Below are 12,820 nucleotides of genomic sequence, written 5' to 3'. Positions count from 1 at the left end.
CCTGAGGTCCCTTCCAGCCCTACATTTCTGTGATTCTGTGCTGCTGCAGAACGGTTAGCTTCCGTCAAATGGACGTTTTCTGACAGAAAAGTGTTCCGTCTGAACATTTCTAACCAGCACTAATGTGAATACAGTCTTGTGGTTGAGATGTTACACACACATATTAGGAAATTTGAAATTACAGTGTAGACATGTATACGTATAGGAATCATTATAACTTGACCCAAGTGCCATTTTTTGTCATAATAGAAAATTTAAAAACTAGTGCCTATGCGCAGGGCTGTGAGTTATGGTTGCCGTGGGAATTATATTGACATTTATGCATCTATGGTCGTAACTTTAGTGTGAGGAAAACATGATTTTAATATACCTGGGAATATGTTTTAAGTACAGTGTTTCAGTTGTATTTTTGCCTTTAGGGAGGGAATCCTTTCATCATCATCATCTTCTTTCCCCCTTTTGTCCACCTGAATTAATTCAGATTAGGAGATCAACAATTCATGTTAGGAATCTGCTCCGGCAATTTAAAAAAAAAGTATTTTACTTTGTTTTTGATTTCCCCATCCCTTGTTTCATTTATCTGTCAGTCTCTGTCCCATCATTCTGTACCCATCCAATCACCTGGGATCTCTTTCCCCATCCTGTGACTGACAAACCTTTGTTTCACTTTGTCATGAACATTTCTGGAATAGAATTGCTTAGCATAATCATGACTGTGTTCTGCTATATTAGAGCTTCCCAGTGCAAACCCTTTAGAAACTGACTGGAATGATGTGATTCTGATCAATTTCAGATTGTTGCTAGCAAATACAGGAAAATCCTAATACTCAAGGAACAGTCAGATCTTGCTTAATAATAATTCTGTGGGGTGATCTGCAGGAGTGAGCATGGAAATGTGGTATTTGTGTGATCTCATGTATCATCTAAAAGCTGCTGTTAACACATTTTTACTGGAAATGATTTTTATTGTGCAATGTCGTAGTGAAATGTTGTTCCAAATGTACTTCAGATAGGTTTTTATCAGAATGTGACAAGGCTAATTGTCATGGAGCCATAGATGATAATAAATGATGTGATGTCGTAGCTTGTCATGAAGGGTACGTGGATTACTCAATTCAAGAGGCCCACTGTGTGTAATATAAAATTGTAAATTTTAAATTTTAAAATGTAATTAACCTAAATTATACCTGAACTTTGTGACATCAGTCATTTGAATTCTAAAGTCTAAAAGAGACATTTGCACTTCTGGCTTATTGTATGAGTGTACTAATGAGACGGGAATATGCTACTTCAAATACTAGTGTCTCCAGAGTGTGGATTAAATACATAAATAAGAATCCTTTTAAATTTTCCATTTCGTGTTTTCACTTTTCATTCATAAATAGTGGTGTCCCTCAAGGGTCTGTATTGGAACAAGTACCGTTCAACGTACTCAGAAATGATCTGGAAAAAGGGGTAAAGGTGGCAAAATTTGCAGATGATACAAAACTATTCAAGATAGTTAAGTCCCAGGCAGACTGCAAAGAGCTACAAAGGGATTTCTCAAAACTGGGTGACTGGACAACAAAATGGCAGATGAAATTCAAGGTTGATAAATGCAAAGTAATACACATTGGAAAACATAATCCCAACTATACATAGAAAATGATGGGGTCCAAATTAGCTGTTACCACTCAAGAAAGAGATCTTGGAGTCATTGTGGAGAGTTCTCTGAAAACATCTGCTCAATGTGCAGCAGCAGTCTAAAAAGCGAACAGAATGTTGGGAATCTTTAGGAAATGGATAGATAATATCATATTGCCTCTATACAAATCCATGGCATGCTCACATCTTGAATACCGTGTGCAGATGTGTTCACCGCATCTCAAAGATATATTGGAATTGGAAAAGGTACAGAAAAGGGCAATGATTAGAGGTATGGAATAGCTTCTGTGTGAGGAGAGACTAATAAGACTGGGACTTTTCAGCTTGGAGAAGAGACGACTAAGGAGGGATTTGGTAGAGGTCTATAAAATCATGATTGGTGTGGAGAAAGTAAACAAGGAAGTGTTATTTTCTACTTCTCATAACACAAGAATTAGGGGGTCACCAAATGAAATTAATAGGTGGCAGGTTTAAAACAAACAAAAGGAAGTATGTCCTCACACAGCGCGACAATCAACCTATGGAACTCCTTGCCACAGGATGTTGGGAAGACCAAGACTATAACAGGGTTCAAAAAAGAATTAGATAAATTCATGGAGGATAGGTCCATCAATGGCTATTAGCCAGGATGGACAGGGATGGCGACCCTACCATCTGTTTGCCAGAAGCTTGGAATGGGCGACAGGGGATGGATCACTTGATGATTACTTGTTCTTTCCTTCTGGAGTACCTGGCATTGACCACTGTTGGAAGACAGACCTTTGGTCTGACCCAGTATGGCTGTTCTTATGTTCTTATTCCTGTCTGTAGTTGTTTGTTTGGTATCACCTGAAGAAAAGACTCAGTCCCAAGGTTTAGCTGTAGTTATTGTTACTAGATCCAGACTGTGTCATGAATAGGAAGATGCAGTGTTAAAAGACTGTTTAACACTGTTGAGGCATTTTTCCTACTGTATTGGAAGATGAAATTCCACCCGTGCTTTTTTCCATTGGCCCTGCACTTCCGATCTAGCAGCAATCATCGATATGTGAGAGAAATAATTAGATTTTTGTTGCATTACTTTATAAGAAGAGTATAACGACACTAAAAATGTTTTGTTAAACCTGTTAGTGTTGTCCATAGCTACAGAATCTTGAGATACCACTGTCCACTGGGAAGTTGAGCAATTCCTCTTTGAGCCAAGCCACAGAATTGGCTTCCAGTGTCACAATAATACTAATACATCCATCCTTGTGATTCAGCACAGTAATTTACACAATCTGTTCGTCTTCCACCTCGCTGTAATAAGGGATGTTCAAGCTGTGACTGCGGCAGTTTGGCATGGGTGTCTTGCTAGGGTTACCATACGTCCGGTTTTTCCCGGACATGTCCGGCTTTTTGTAATCAAACCCCCGTCCGGGGGGAATTGCCAAAAAGCCAAACATGTCCGGGAAAAATACCGCCGCCGGGCACTTCCCCTCCTGCAACTCCTGTGCTCCTCCCCTGACTCTTTGGCTCTGTTTAAGAGCCGAGTTGCCCGAGTGCTACTGGCTTCGGGCAGCCCCCTTGCCTCCGGACCCTGCGCCGCTGGCCGGGCACTTCCCCTCCTGGGCTCTGGGGGTGCAGGGTCCAGAGGCATGGGGACTGCCCGAAGCCCGAGCACTACCGGTTTGCTGGCCGCTTCCCCTCCCGGGATCCAGCTGCACTGGGGAAGCGCCGGCCGGGGGTGCAGGGTCTGGGGGCTGCCTGGCAAACCGTGAAGCCGGTAGCGCTCGGGCAGCCCTTTTCGCATGGCTGGGAGGGAGGAGGGGGAGTTAGAGTGGGGACTTTGGGGAAGTTGCGGGGAATAGGCAGAGTTGGGACAGGGAAGGGGCGGAGTTGGGGTGGGGCTGGGGGTGGGAAAGGGGCGGGGCCAGGGCCCTGTGGGGTGTCCTCTTTTTTATTTTTTTAAATATGGGAACCCTATGTCTTGCTGTCCAGGCATTGCAACGTTAAGTTGTTCTTTTGGGGTAATGGTCAGTTTGCACCTTGGGAGGGCCATGTGGAGAGAGCACCCTTGGTCAGTTAGTTAGCAATGGAACTGAGATGGGCGAAAAGACATGGAGCATAGTGGGATGGAGGAAAATCTTTCATTTTTAAAAAGATTATTCACTGGATATATATGCATCTTTTGGCATTTTTCTTGTATGTTGTTTGTGTTTGTCTTGTCTGTTCAAATACTCTTAAGGGCAAGGACCATGTCTCTGCGTGGGACCCTGATAATAATTGGAGCCTTTGGGTACTATTTCAATAATAAAACCTCATTAGTGCCACTTTTTTCTTGTTTCACTTTTTAAATTTTGAGATGCCTGGGTGTTTGTAATAAAACGAGCGTATTTGTTTTCAATTTGTGTTCCTCCTCGTTTCTGTGGGTGCACATAGTATAAAGTCATGTATTGCAGGATATACCGGTAGTATACAAAGGAAGTTTCAATGACTTAGAATTCTTCTTAATAGTTATTGATATGACAGTGATTGTTAAAGATGTACCCTGTATATTTTCATTGACAGATTCCAGTTGCACATTGTTTTGGACCTCCGGGACATTACAAAAGAAAGTTTTGCACCGTGTGCAGAAAGCAGTTAGAGTCCCTTGCATTTCGATGTGAAGGTAATTTAAAACGTGTATATGCACAGTCATGTTGTGTCACATAAAAATAGATATATGTGTATTTCTAAAAATATATAACGTATGCTGCTAATAACCCCGAGATAAATTCCTTTCTTTTTGCCTTTATGAGATAAGCTTGACTTAATTTGTACTCTGGGCTGCTTCACTTGCATTCTGTCCAATAATCTTTGTGTCTGAACTAACATTGCAAACTACCGAGCACCTTCAAACAGTTACTGTAAAAACAAGGAACAAAAATACATGCAAACATATATCTCTTCACCAAATGTAGATTCCATCCCCTGATTTTACTCTGGTCCTTGAATTTTTGTTGACGCTGCTGCGGGTCAGTGACAGGCCCAAAAGCAAGCCTCCTCCCCTCGGAGAAATGTGATTCTGAGCTTTCTGTTAGTGTGTAGCCCAAACACCTACCCCTGAAGGCTTATGAGATACTGGGACTTAAATAAATACCAACACTTTTGACAGAAAAGCTGTTTTAGACTGCTTTTAACATAGTCTCACTTTTCTATCACTGTCTGTAGATCAGGGCACTTGAAGGGACATGAAAATAGTATCACTAAAAATAATTCTACTCTAAAAATGTTCCGAAGTAGCTTTCTGTAAAAAATGCCATAAACCAAATACATGTTGGTCTGAAGGCTTCGTTGGCACTTGTTTGGGGCAACCTGCCTAACTCACGCATGGCCGTGAATGACATGGCCATTTCAAAAATGAACGTCACTGGGAGTCGGACAGGCACTGCTGAAAACTTTATCCCTGCTCTAGTGTTCCCCTGTATGCATGGCAGGAGAGCAGAAACTGAAGAGACAATAGGTTGGAGCGTACGTGGAGGGAAGAGGGAATAGGGATGAACCTAGAGTCATGTTGGATAGTCTTGGGCCCATTCTGAAGACCCTTGTAAGCAGCATCAGGGATCAGAAAAAAGCTTTATAAAGTTAGTTTTAAAGATTTTTTTTTAATTGGGTGATAAAACTTGTGTTCTCTTTTGATGGTCTTCATGTTGACTAGTTCAAAGAAATGGTATTGTTGACAGTTAGAGAGGCACTTATAGCTTGAGATGAGTTTTGATTTGATGACTTGCCTTTGTATTTGACAGACCAATTCCTCTACTTTTCTGCAGTTACTGGCCTTCAGTTGTAAACTAAACAATCAAAATATGCATTATGAAAGAGCCCTAAAGGCTACTCAGTTCTGACCCTAAGCTCCTGGGCTGAAGTTGAGACATTAACAGTTCTCCTCAGTCATTTCTAAATCTTGCTTTTTAAAGACTGTTTCTCTTATGAAAGTGGCTGTCTCTAAACTGTCCCCTTCCTACTCAACAAATCTGTTCTTTTCAGGATTTGGAGGCATATCTGCCAACTGCAATGCAGTTTCCAGCTTTTACTCCTGTTAATAATACAGAGCCAACATAGCTTTGCTGCGTGAGCTGCAGTCGTACTTTACCGAGTGTACCAACAACAGAATTGTTGCTATGTTCCAATCAGCTAGGCCTGTGTAACCTCACTGAAATCATGATTTGGTTTGCAGAAACTTTATTACTAGTAGTGATGTGTGGATGGAAAGAACTCAGCTTGTCTCTAAGCCCAGGTTGAATTTACAAAACTGTCAACGTTTTCCTTATCAAATGTGTATTTTTTTTTTTAAATTGTTGACAAATAACAACCTTGGAAGTGCACAATATCTTTTTTTACCAAGTAATTTTTGTGGCAGATTTGGAGTCAAGTTAGGAAGTACTTAATCTATTTAGGGATCTCATACTTACTACCTTGTTATAGCAGTTTTCAGAAGGATTCTTTTCAGAAAAGAAAAAAAAATGTTGCTTCTCCTGTAGATTTAAACATGAGACGGTCTTTGCTTATGTGCAATGGTGAATTACATCCACAGCCATGTGTAGGACTACAATTAGCTAGAATGTGCTTATTGACTTTATTTCTTACTGCTTATAGAGCACTTTTAAAATTAAGTTTACAGAATGGGTAACTTGATGATTCTTGTAGAAAGCATGACTGTCATTGTTAATGGCTGTCAGCATGGCTGACCTCCAGTGTCAGACCTGGAATTCTTCTCAGAGTTGTGTGAGGTGGTTGGAACAATGGATTCCTTTAATGCTACAGAAAGAGGTGGTTTGCAGGCTTGGTGGAATCCTGAGATTCATGTTCTTGATTTATTTGAAGAGACAAATGTTGCTGTCTGCCCAGAATGCTCACTTTTAAAGAACAGTTCTGTTTACAACATAGCTAATTTTCTTTTCTTTTTCTTCTTCTTCCAAATAGGTTCATGGCCATTTGTCCCTGTGTAATTTTACGTTTGGGGTGTGTCTTCCAGCATTTTTATCCATTTTGTTACGTTAACATGTGTGTTTGTTAAGGAGGTCATTACAGAACTTTGTCATTCCAGTTCATGCAAGTTCTGTTGCATTTTGTTGAAGCTGTTGACTTGGAATTCCACTTTGCTGATGGGCCAGTGGCCTCTCCTTTATAGCTGAAGCTTCAGGTCAGCCTTTAGGAAATCAAAATCCTACTTTTGGTCCAAAAGGAAAACTTATCCAAATCTTCATAGGCCACAGTAAGGCTTCTTCTGGTGGAAATCTAACAGCTGGACATATCTGACTTCTAAAACATCTGGCATAAGGGGAGGCTGTAAACCCCCTCCCACAGTCCGGTTTTCTGTCTCTTGACATTAAGATGTAGACTAGGATATAGAGTGCAAAGAGATTTGGACCAGATCTCCTATATGGGATGGATATGCCCCTTTTCTTCTAGAATATGTTCAAATTGAAATATGGAATCCAAGTTGGTATCTGACAGCAAAATGGGTGATTTCAGATGTTAGTCCCTGGGTAAAATTCTGCTGCCTGGCTCTTAGAGTCCACTTATGAATCTGGGTTGTCTAATGTAATCTCGCTTTGTGTATTGCACACACGGCATTTGTGTATATTCAGTGGAAAGGTGATCTAGGTTTCCTGGGTAACCTAACAAGCTAGACAGAGGCACATGGAAAAATATTTCCTTTTGGTGCTACAAGAACTCTTTGACACTCCTAATGAACTCTTCAGGTCCTTTAGACTTGTCATTAAAGGTGCTGGAGTAATGGTCCTGATGATGGATCGCTGGTTCCCAACAAACAGGTACAACATACTGTAGAGGCAGCGGCAGTGTAAACTCCTCCACATTTCATTACCGGTGTGTGTGTGTGTGTGTGTGTGTGTGTTTACTGTCTGCTCCTAGGCCAGCTAGGGATGTGGCAAGGAGGAAGCCTGTCCCTTATTTAGGCATCAGGTTACAAGCGTGCAGTACAACAGTTCAGTGTCCCAGTATGCTACACTCACCCTGCTTTGGAGGGACACTTTGTCAGACTCCATGTCTGTTCATTCCCGGGGACCTCTATGAGACTCCGAGTCAGGCAGAGTGGAGGATTTGGAAGATGTGATTTTTGGAATGTCTACAGCTGACTGCCTCCTGTCCCCCTGCCATGTCAGAGTATTTGGGGATACGACTTGGTGGTTGGCTACCATTCTTCTGTGTTTAGGACTTCATTATTTTTCAGCTATAGAAAATAGAGAAAGTTGCCCTTCCTATTAATGGGGGTCTCCTGAACTCTACTTTCTCATTTTGTTAAAGCAAAATTTCCAGTTTAAAGTGAGAGAGGTGATTATATTAGGGAAGAGGACTGGTTTCTTTGAATCAGACTATAGACATCCTTATAGTAAACTAGCCAATTGTTGTTCTTATCTTACTTTATTGGAAGAAATAATTAAATCACTTAAGCGCAAAATTAGCTTTGCCTTCCTACATACTTGCTTTTTTCAGTTAAATAATAGTTGCATCAATTAAATGCAAAGTAAATTGAATAACACACACCATAATAGAGATAAACTTCTTGCATTTTGCCTGTCTTTGCTGAACAGTAAAAAGCATGAGAAATGCTATGTGGGGAGATAGGAAAATAAAACAAACCTGGGTGCTAAAGACATTTCCTGTTTAATTTTTTACTTTCAGTGTGTGAACTACACGTGCATACAGATTGTCTCCCGTTTGCTTGCAGCGATTGTCGTCAGTGCCACCAAGATGGGCATCAGGATCATGTGAGTGTTAACTTGTGTGGCTAGAACAGAGAATGAAGTACAATCAGTTACTTTCAATGTAAAACAAACCTCAATCCTTCCCCCTCCCCCAATAACATCCTCCTCCAGTTTCTGTTGTGTGGCTTAATGTGTGAGTGTTAGTGTTTTGGTAGATATGTTCCTTACATATAAGGAACAGAAAAATACATCCTGTATATTATTAGATTTTGTTGTGAACTGATGCTACTTTTTGTTTTCTAACGTGGTACTGACATTTGTCCAGTGGAGAGCCGGTTGTTGCTGATGAATTTTAGACATGCTTGGTGGAGCTGAAGTTGAGCATACCCAGGGATGTTCAGAAAATCTCGGGCTTTATTTAAAAAACCAAAGAGCAGTCTGCTGATGGGGAAATGGAAATTCCCTCTTCTCGCCGAGGCTGCTTCTGCCTCGTTTTTTTTTTTTTTGCTTCTCATGATGTGAACCATTTTTAGAGAAACTGTAGTACTAGCAGTACAAGCCTGTTGGCGGGACGAATATAATTACCATCAAAATACAATGTGCCCTTCGTACTGATGGATCATTTCTAAACTGTAGTGTCCTCTTTGGGAAGGGGCAACTGATTGGATAGCTGTTGCACTTCTCCCTGTTGTACTTCAGTTAGTTTAGATTTCGTGGCCAAAACTTTAAAAGATGGCTGCTGAAAATTCGGGTAATTAAGTAGATATTGAGGCCGGATTTTCAGAAGTGCTGAGCAACCAGCAGTTTCCATGGGAGTAACAGTGACTGCTGACGGCTGAGCACTTCTGAAAATCAGGCCTACATGGGGTGTTAGTAGTCCCGTAGCTTTTAGCACCACTTTTAAAAATGTTTGGCTGTCTCTCTCTCGTACTGAAGACTGACTAGGCGTTTTGAAAGGGTCTGTTACTGTAGTAGCTATAGGTGCCAAAGATCAAATGCAAAGTCATTTGCTGTGTATAGCTTTAGTGTAAGAATAATACATTGTGGATTGTTTATAGAACATGAAATAAAAAATTAATATTTCTGTCTGCAGTGTTGTAGCCATGTCGGCCTCAGGATATTAGAGACAAGGTGGGGGAGGTGATATCTTTATTGGACCAACATCTGTTGGTGAGAGAGACGAGCTTTCGAAGTTACACAGAGCTCTTCTTCAGGTCTGGGAAATGTACTCAGAGTGTCACAGCTAAATACAGGTTGGAACAGATGGTTTAGCATAAGGGGTTAACACATATTTCAAGGGACCATTCCAAGTGAAGTGGCCTGTTAACACCCCTGCAGTTAGGGGAAGAAAGGAAGATGGGTGTGTGTTAGTGGTTACTGTTGTAATAAGTCATAACTCCACTGTCTCTTTTCAAGCCATGATATTGAGTGTCTAGCAAAGTTATGAATTTAAGCTCCCAGGCTCATCTTTTGAAAGGATTGTGCAGGTTTCCTCTGAGGATGCGGACTGATAGGGCAGACATAGAGTGATAGTTTGTGAAAAGTGTTCACCCCCAGCTGATGTGAGGTTTTTGTCTTTTATCGTTTTCCTGTGGTTTTTCTGCATTTTGAGCAATGTGACACACCCCAAGGACACAGAGAGTTATTACAGAAGCCACACATTTGAGATCTCTAAACCCATTCCTCAGGCTGGCTGCTTTTTATGTCTCAGGCAAAATGTTTAACGTTTGCGCCTCAATTTTTTAAACTGTAAAGTGCTAATTCTAATCTCTCTGAATATTTGGAGAACTAAGATTTGTAATGAGCTGTGAGGATGGAAAGTGCTATGTAAGTGCCAAATATTTTTCCTTAAGTTGATGTATTTATTACAGAACTAAACATTACAATGCTCAGGAAAATGGGACAGTGAGACTTCTTTATCCTAGATTTTCTGTGGGATTTTAATGGCCTGCTGCAAACTTGCTTACTCCATATTTCAATAGGAAAATAATTAAATATTTTATATATGAATTACATTAAATATGCACAACATTCTGTGATGTTTTTCCTAAAGCCGTTAGGGTTAATTTTAAAATAATAATGTAGGGACACGGTTGTATTTGCCATTCGGTATAATACAATCGATTGATCCATTTTCTCAGGACACATACCATCATCACTGGAGGGAGGGAAATCTCTCGTCCAGTGCTCGCTGTGAGGTCTGCAAGAAAACCTGTGGCTCGTCGGAGGTGCTGTCTGGCATGAGGTGTGAGTGGTGTGGCATTCTGGTATGTAAACGGTATTGGGCATGTCTGTGGAAATTGAAGCCTGGTTAATTTGATGTATTTAAAACTGGCCATGAATTTGTTGGACGACACTCGATAAATCAGAGCGAAAGTAAGTTTGGGGTTTGTTTCCTTTTGTTTCCAAAGTGGAGGTATTTTAAAATAAGCGGATAAAATTAAGAAATTCTTAATGCTGTGTCTTAACAGGATCTTTGGGGGTACAAATACTGCATAGTTAACTGATGCTTCTTCATTCAGTACATGGCTGCTCTTCCATTTCTTGTCTTGTGGTTCTCACCCATTCAGTATATTACCAGTTAGTCCTTGTATTATTGATGTGAATTGTAAAAAGAAACAAAGATTTATGCTGATTACATAGAATCCCCCCTTCTAACCTGCTCGTGTTCCCTTTCAGCATGGAATGTTGTTGAACCCCAGAGATTGTTCCCAACATTTCTTAATGTGTATTTGATTTTGTGGTCATCCCTTTGTACTGCTAATGTTTGATTCCCATGCAACAAAAGTATCCTCTCATCCAGAAGAGAACCAAAACTGGTTACAGACTTAAAACTGATATACAACCTACTGTGTAGAATAGGGGTCACTGCATCCATCATTAGTCACCTAGGGGGTGAAACGCAGAAACAGTGCCTAGAAATAACACGCAAATCGTTAGGCGATAGGAAGTGAAAAACATATTTAATAATTAAAAACAAAAGTATTTTTGAATTGCCACACTAAGTTACAATAGCAAGTTTACCTGTATCTTAAGGATTAACAATTATTCAGTGTTTCAGGTATATTTTGAGTGAATTATTTAGATATTCAAAAATACGTTTAAAAAACAAATAACTGAAATAACACAGATCACCATTTTTTCTTTAATTTTTTAAATTTTTTTTGCAAACTTCTTTTATTGGCTCTGTTCATCAGTTTGTCATATGTATTTACCATTAGCTGATTCCAAGGATAATAGATGGTCTAGAATAAATGTAAGGCAGAAATTTACTCAAGGGTCTGGGCTGATGACATAAGCTTCAGAAAGGACAATTCCTGAATTTGTCAATGGAAGTAAAACCCCAGGAGGAAATCGCAGCCCCGACTTCCGACAGGGTAACCTATTAATTATAACACGAGCGTCCATGTTTTGATCATTTTCCCACTTTGTGAATACCACTAGAATGCAAAATCCAATGGTTCCGATGCAAAACAATTTTACTATTGTTCCTTTATGTCAATGTATGTAAAACTTTAGATTTCAGTAGAATGTTTTTAATATTTTAAAAAGTGTTGTCACGTTACGAATTCTCACTGTTACGTCAATAAAAATATAGTGAGTTAAAATCAAACCTGATGTAAGTGGCTGCAACTCCATTCATTGCACAGGAGATGGACCAATTTACACAAAGTATGAATTGGTTCCAGCACGGTTTGCAAAGCCACTGCCTATTTTGTTACAGTGAGTTAATTTTTTTACAAGTTTACTGTCTGTGGTATGATAAGTGTTTAATGATGTTTCTGTTTATAGGCTCATGCTTCTTGCTACATTATTGTACCACCAGAATGTACTTTTGGACGATTAAGGAATATGATTCTTCCGCCGAATTGTGTGCGGTTAGTTTCTCGCAATTTCAGCAAAATGCACTGTTTTCGAATATCAGAGAGCCTGCAAACAGAACCAGGTAAAGACTCTGAAAATGGTATCCAATAGAGTGCTGAGTATGTGGAGTTACTATGTTTTACGTCAGTACTGAACTGAATCTTTTAAGGTTGCTGATCATGTAGTATGTCTTTTTTGAGGATGTAATATTAATCTGTTACTAGCTAAGGCTGCTACTTCTGCTACGTGATATGGATTCTAAATACAGAGCCTGCTAAATTCTTGTTTCTGCTTGACTATTTGGCATCAGTTCAACTGAGTTTGACAATAAATATGTAGGTACCTTGGTTTTCTTGTATAACATGTTCTAAAGAAAGCTTAGTTCCAACTTGCACATAACATGATTGTATATTTACAAACATAGGACATTTTTTATGAAGGAGCAGACCAGTTTTTTTGTGAGCAAAATCATGTCTTAGCCTGTAGCTTCTATTATTCCAGAGCTGAAGCAGCAGTATATTGCTTCTGCATTTATAGGAAAAATAAATCTCCATATACGGGGGGGACGGCAGAGGAGAAAGAAACTGCATTTTAAGCACCTTTTTCGATCAAACATGTCTTCCCCTCCACCTCACATACAT

At 39.9% G+C, this 12,820-nt stretch overlaps 1 protein-coding gene across 2 annotated transcripts in view; it reads left to right on the top strand.

Annotated features, from left to right (window-relative positions):
* DGKQ (diacylglycerol kinase theta) overlaps window positions 1-12,820 on the top strand; it is a 98,490-nt gene that overhangs the window by 14,783 nt on the left and 70,887 nt on the right. For both annotated transcript variants that reach the window (XM_034773314.1, XM_034773313.1), the window contains exons 2-5: window positions 4,174-4,273; window positions 8,293-8,378; window positions 10,457-10,582; window positions 12,108-12,261. In XM_034773314.1, coding sequence (XP_034629205.1) covers window positions 4,174-4,273; window positions 8,293-8,378; window positions 10,457-10,582; window positions 12,108-12,261 — 466 coding nt within the window. The remainder of the gene's footprint in view (window positions 1-4,173; window positions 4,274-8,292; window positions 8,379-10,456; window positions 10,583-12,107; window positions 12,262-12,820) is intronic.

This window comes from Trachemys scripta, chromosome 6 (genome assembly GCF_013100865.1).
Source record: "Trachemys scripta elegans isolate TJP31775 chromosome 6, CAS_Tse_1.0, whole genome shotgun sequence".
Lineage (NCBI taxonomy): Eukaryota > Metazoa > Chordata > Testudines > Emydidae > Trachemys > Trachemys scripta.
Note: the sequence above shows the minus strand (reverse complement) of the source record. Positions and strands in the feature narration are given on the sequence as shown.